The sequence below is a fragment of the Rhipicephalus sanguineus genome, chromosome 7 (genome assembly GCF_013339695.2).
Source record: "Rhipicephalus sanguineus isolate Rsan-2018 chromosome 7, BIME_Rsan_1.4, whole genome shotgun sequence".
In the NCBI taxonomy this organism is placed as follows: Eukaryota; Metazoa; Arthropoda; class Arachnida; order Ixodida; family Ixodidae; genus Rhipicephalus; species Rhipicephalus sanguineus.
The window spans coordinates 141593802-141600282 of NC_051182.1; the positions used below are offsets into that span (position 1 = coordinate 141593802).

The window sequence follows — 6481 nt, forward strand, 5'->3', positions numbered from 1 at the left end:
TCGCTTAAGCGTGCGCAAGAAGACATATTACCTTGTTTCATTTCTAGAAATATAATGTAAAGTGCCTTTGAATAATGGTGTGTAAATTTGACACGTTTGCAGACAGTGTGTCATAATTCACGCCTGGAGGGGTTATTAATCGCAGCGAAGGGAGTAGTGTTTAGCAGTTTGTGTGGCCACTCCCGGAGACTCGAAACCTTCGGCTTCGTTTGTGTGCCAAGCGCTGGCCGTGCCAGTTGTGCCTCCCTGTCGTCGCATAAGTAGGAAAAGACGTCTCTGGTGTGAAGACAGTCAAAACATTAGAAGGCTGCGCACACTTCCTTTCTTGGGAACTGTGTTTTGTGAGAGGGAAAGTCACAGGTACACGTGCCCCATGCAACGGGCACTGCTCGGAATCTTGCTAACTATAGCTTAGGACTTCGTTTCGTCATCCAATGCAGAGCATGTGATGCTGCCATTGTTAAACGTGTCGAGGAGCGAAACGGAAGCAGAAAAAAAATAAGGTGGAGGCCGTCAGGCGGTCGCGACATGCTCCCTTGCCCCCAACACTTGAAAGAACACAGGGATGGTATAATACTTGCAGCTGCTAGGTTAGGCTTTGACAAAGAATGAGTGCATTTTTTGATAGCAGAATGGTGACAAAAAAAAGTACTAATTTCTTTCAGCACCTCCAGTGGTGAGCAGAGTCGAAATAATGTTCCATTAAAACCATCCCCATAAACCCTCTCTTTATGACTTTCGCCGTGTAACGAATATTTGCAGTGCGGCTTCGTGAGGGCGCCATTTGAAACACGCTAAACGTAAGCTTACTGCGGGCAGTGTGGCGCATGTCTCTTGAAAACGTTATCATACGAGACGTGCATGAGCCAGGAAAATTGTGTACACGTGGCACCTCCTGTTTCATCACGTATAAAGTGGCAAAGCGAGGACAAGCGGCATGTCAGCCACAAAGAAACTCGCGGTTGCACAATACGAGTCTGGCAGTGTCCCTCATCCTATCTTGCTTGCGACTCTTGTTTTTCTCTTTCTTCAGGACAATCTTCTGTTGGACGTGTACCTGGCCTCTCACGTCAACACTCTGTACACCCAGATCCGCAACAGGGCACTCATTCAGGTGAGTGAGCCTTCCTAAGCTCTTTGTAACAGTTTTATGAGACGAAACATGTAGTGTAGTAATACTAGATGTGGCATTGTGGCAATACTAGATGTAATACTAGATGTGGCAATCTGGAAAAAGAATAAATTTGTAAAGTAAATTTGTTGCCTCCAGTTTGCACTGTTGTCGTTGTTGTTGGATAGTTCACTGTTGTCTGTGCAGTTCATTGCATTTGATATTCCGCATTTCTTGTACGACTTAGTAAACAGTCTCAAGATGGCGGCCTGTGTTTAGACCAAATACAGTAGAACCTCGTTGATACGTTCATATTTCATACTATTTCCTGGTGCCAACGTTCGCAATATCTTTATCAAGCATAGCTGTGCGATGTTCTAGTGAATTGGGATTGCACGTTTTCCTGCATGGTGCGTTATTTCCTGCATTCTTTTTTTTTGTTCCAAAAACATATGAATGAGGTTCAGCCTTGTTCATACTGTACACCTAGCATGACGTCTTGCATAATTGTGTTATCGTCAAAATGCGCTGCAATGAAATTGGCGTGATACTTGAAAAAGTCTGTTATCACAGAAATAGTGTTGTTGCTAAGTTTGGTAGACTAAAAACTGGATTAGTTTGAAGAGCAATTGTTTGGGCAAATTGGCGATGCACATCAAAGGCTGATGGCATGGAAACAACACGGACAAACAAGAGGAAGTGTTTTGTCTCCTGTGTTAGTTCCTCTTTTTCTGTGTCATTTCCACTTTTTTATTCTTCGACGAATAACTTGGGCTAATATTCCGATCCCAGCAATCGTATGCATTGGTAAGTCGAAATCTCTTTAAGGGGCCCTGCAACACTTTTCCAAGCAATCCTCTAATAGCCTCGTTGAAAGAGCTTATTGCCTCATGAATCGACTGCCGCAAAAATTTTTACCGTCCGTCACGTACGAGCGGAGTTAAAGATTTGCCGCACACTTTAAGCACTTTCTCTCTCCTTTCGTACCAGCGAGTGCGCTGAAAGCTACACAGGGAGGGGGATGACAAGGGGACAAGAAAGGGCGTCCCTTCGTCAGCGCGCGTCATGACCTCGGCACTTTCTTTTCATTTTTTCTTCGAACGCGCGGCTTACTTTCAGTGTGATCGCGAGCGTGCGCGCAGGCATGTGACGGCATCTCGCGGCAGCCACGGTAACTATGCAGTTCACAATGTTCAAATCAGCCAACGGCTGTGGACTTTGGGTATATGGCACAGTAATTTTGGTATATGGCGTCATTTGTAGAGAGAAGAGGGAGTGATCTCTGGCTGGCTTTGCAAATTTTATCGTAAATTCCAGGCCATGTGGAGCGCTGTAGGCTCACTTGTTCTCAGGAGCCTCGACTACCAATTGGCTGTGTTTACTGACCATGCTGAAAAAGTGTTATAGGTCCCCTTTAATCCAGACATATGTGCCTGCATCCCGAGTTCTTGGCCAGCCCTCAAAACCCACCAAGTGCAAGGGGCCACGTACATACAATGCAAAATGCGATGCAAAGAGCTGATGTAAGAGAGGCGCTAGTGTCCAGCCGAAACCAAGTGACAGAGTTTGCTTTGCCGTGGTCACTATTGGCAACTGCACCGAGAATGATGCAAAAGCCAGAACCCTTCACACCAATTTTTTCTGTTAACCCCCAAATGGAGGCTATACAATAAAAGGATTGTGTCTACCTCTGCATATGGCATTTTGGTGGCATGCTTTAGCATGGCACCGACATGAACGTTCACTGTGTGCAGGTATTCTTGCATGCAGTATTTTAGTGTTTGCGGCCAACTCCAAGAAGAGCTTTTTGGTTTTTTATGCATTCATAGTATGCAGACATCTTTGAGACTTAGTTACTTTAGAGAGGTACTACTGGCATCAAATGAAACGCGAACAGCAGCAAGCATTCGCAGTGGTACAGTGCGTGCGGTCCAGTAATCATCGTGGACAGGCACGCATATGCGCAGTGCTGCCAAATCTGATGTGCACGCCTGTCCATGACCGGATGGTGCGCACTATGCCATTGCGAATGAATGCTTGCCGCTGTTCGCGTTTCATTTGACACTGATATTACTTGTAGTTCGGTAAGTACGCCGTGTATACGATGCCATATATGACTCGTCACTGAAATAAATCATTCACCCTGTGTTTGTTTTTGTTGCATGCAGTATTTTAGCCCGTACCTGTCGGCCGACATGACGAAGATGGCGCAGGCGTTCAACACAACCCTCGGCGCTCTCGAGGAGGAGCTGATGCAGCTCATTCTCGATGGACAGATACAAGCGCGCATAGACTCTCACAACAAGGTTACTAAACGTTTCTTTCTTGTTAAATTGTCGAATCCATTTTTTAAATTGAGAAGCATTTATAGCCAGTTTTCAGATGTCTTCTCTGCTAGCCCCATAAGTGTGACAGCACAAAAAAAAAATCCACTTTAACTGAAAGGTGCACACCCTCAACCTTTGTGTATTCTCATCCAAACTACCTCTGCAGGGGTGCTGGTTGCCAACTTTGTTCTCTGCACAACTACGCAGTAAAAACAGAAACACATATCAGCGGGAAAAATGTATGCCACCGATAGCGCAATTCTTTTAATGAATGCACTTCCTTTGCTAAGGTTTCTGGCTTGGTGGTTCAGTATTGTGCACTACCGTTGAACCCGGATATATCGAATGTGAAGGGGATCGCAAAAGAGTTCCTTATGTAGGTGCCTAATTCAATGTATAAAATACTTTGTATCATCATCATCATCATCAGCCTGTCTACGCCCACTGCAGGGCAAAGGCCTCTCCCATGTTCCGCCAATCAGCCCGGTCCTGTGCTTTCTGCTGCCAACGATTTATGAAGCATTTCGCGTAACTTAGATATCAACTACGATTCAGTTTTACGAATTTTTCAAAATTTAGTGTTGGCGGTGTGTTGTCGCATTAGCTCTATCGTGCTGCATTATTACGCTTCATCTCACCTAATATACTCTGATTAGCCAGGGACAAATGGAAACAGAGCAGTTTATGAAGTTAGAAAATTGCAGTCAGAATTTCTTTAATATGGCGATCTTTCGTGCAAGTTTACCTGGATGGCGCATCAAAGATGGCAGTGGTGTTTTGTACATTCACTCAAGCCTCATTTATAACTAACTCGCATCTGTCACGAAAATAAATTCGTTATAAACGTATATTCGTAACACTGTATCTGTGACAAGACTATTCTTCATTTACTTTGTTATAACCGATAGTTCGTTATATCCGTATTTATTATATCGAGGTTTGAGTGTATTACGATTTTTCATAACTTCATACTGAGTTATAATTTGCTGCCATCAATCTGCAGATATTGTACGCCAAGGACATCGACCAAAGGAGCACCACTTTTGAACGGGCGCTTGCAATGGGCAAGGACTACAAGCGCAGGACAGCTGTAAGTGCATTTGTTTTTGCAATTTTTAATAGCGCATGGAGATTCTGGCCTTTGAGGGAATGATGAACACCTCCTAATTCTTTTACTTGACTATTCTTCTCAGTATAGACATTTTTTACTGGATCTGTCGTGATTATCTTAACTGTTGTTGTTATTGTACAACATGTCATTTACATTGTTTGCAACTTGTACTTCGTTTACTTTGTATAAATATACCGCTTATTGACTACCACAACATTACTGTATGTATTCTGCTAAATATGTTTGCATAAATCAGTATTTTCTGGTGCCGTTTTCAGTTGTGTGCTGTGGTACCTTCTGTATACTTAAGTAAACGTATATATCTCTTACAAAACAACTAAACTTAAACTGAGAAATGAAGGTGTTATGCAATGCTAAAAAATCGCAAGTGGTGGATTATCCGGCATGATCCGATGTGCACGTAGTCCACGGGGCTCAGCAGTACAGTTATCATTATCTTGTCAAAGTGAACCTTGTTTCGGTCCATCGAGCAAAAAGATTGCCGTCACTTTCGTTTAGTTTGATCGTTGTCTGCATGCGCCTTCTTAAAAGTGTGTTTCAAACACTCTATTCCAGGCGCTGGTACTGAGGTCTGCAATGCTCAAGAATCAGATACATGTTAAGGTAAGGCTCTCTTAAAAACCTTCTCATAAAAATTTTCTCATAAATTTCATATTTTCTCATAATAATTAAATGCAATTAATATTGACTCAACTTTAACGAATGGATTACTGAATAACCATATGCAGCTGCATGTATACTAGCCAGTTCTTTTGCCATGTTGAAACCTCTCAACTCTTTCCAACAGTAGAAAAACATAGGTAACCTGCTAAGCCATTACTGTGAAGGCTTGTGTATTTTACTATTTGTATTCGAATATTTAGTTGATGACGCTATGCCTCTGGTCTTAGCAACGTGGTCATTATTAGGAAGCTTTTAGCACCAATTCACTCGAGGCAAATGAAAGAAGAGAAATTAGTCAAGGAGTCTATTTACATTTGACGTAACCATATGAATCTAGCAGCGAATTAACACGAGGAGCTCAAAAGGGGTGTTCTCTGTAGTTTTTAGCTGAAGCGCATAGTCCAGATATTTGTTGTGCCTACATTTAGCACTGCATAGGTTGTCAGGTGCTTTTTCAAAGGGGCTTTCTTCAATTCAGAGTCTGTTTCATTTGAACAAATTTCCTATCACCCTGCGATCCAAAGTAATGAAATGTCACTCTAACGGACATGTGCAAGCCTCATTCAGTTGTGTGCAGCAGAAATGTTCATTCATTTATATAATGTGTACAGTACGCACGAGTGTCGGCCAATTTCATGCAGCAAAATTGTTCTTTTATAAAAGTATACGGTACGCACCAACGTCGACCAATGCCATGCGACAAAAATATTGGTTTGTTTATAGATTGTGCACAGTATGTGCAAGCCACGACCGTTTGCACACAACAAAAATGTTTATGTATACAGTCGAACCCGTTTATAACGAACTCGAAAGTACCGCGAAAACTGGTCGTTATATCAGTAGTTCGTTGTAAATGGACTCGCCCTCAAAAACATGCACTTAGCAACCAAGCCGCTTTTTTTTTTTTTCTGCGCATTTTTATTGAAAAGTGCTAACAACTCCTTCGCTGAGAAGTTAGGCCTTTTCGCATCGTGAAGCGAGGCCCGCTGCGTGCACGAGTGAATTAAACCACCTTTGCACTGAACCGACACCGTTTCACTGAACCGCGGTACCGCTACGTGGAGCCGATCATCCCTGGCTAGTTGCGTGCAGCGCGTCGCCTACTCGGCTCACGCCATCACTGCCGGGCCGCTTGCATTTGTACGCGCACGACAGGCGCGGCGCGCTTGGGTTGCTGCCTAATAAAACACGCTGTATACGCTCGCTGTAAGTGCATAACGTTTCTCGGTGCTCGTGTCACTCAACACC

General features: G+C 43.4%; 1 protein-coding gene across 5 annotated transcripts in view; it reads left to right on the top strand.

Annotated features, from left to right (window-relative positions):
• The window catches only part of LOC119400088 (COP9 signalosome complex subunit 1), a 125906-nt gene that overhangs the window by 15533 nt on the left and 103892 nt on the right, over positions 1-6481 (top strand). For all 5 annotated transcript variants that reach the window (XM_049417961.1, XM_037667016.2, XM_037667019.2 and 2 more), the window contains exons 10-13: positions 1034-1114; positions 3280-3417; positions 4442-4528; positions 5126-5173. In XM_049417961.1, coding sequence (XP_049273918.1) covers positions 1034-1114; positions 3280-3417; positions 4442-4528; positions 5126-5173 — 354 coding nt within the window. The remainder of the gene's footprint in view (positions 1-1033; positions 1115-3279; positions 3418-4441; positions 4529-5125; positions 5174-6481) is intronic.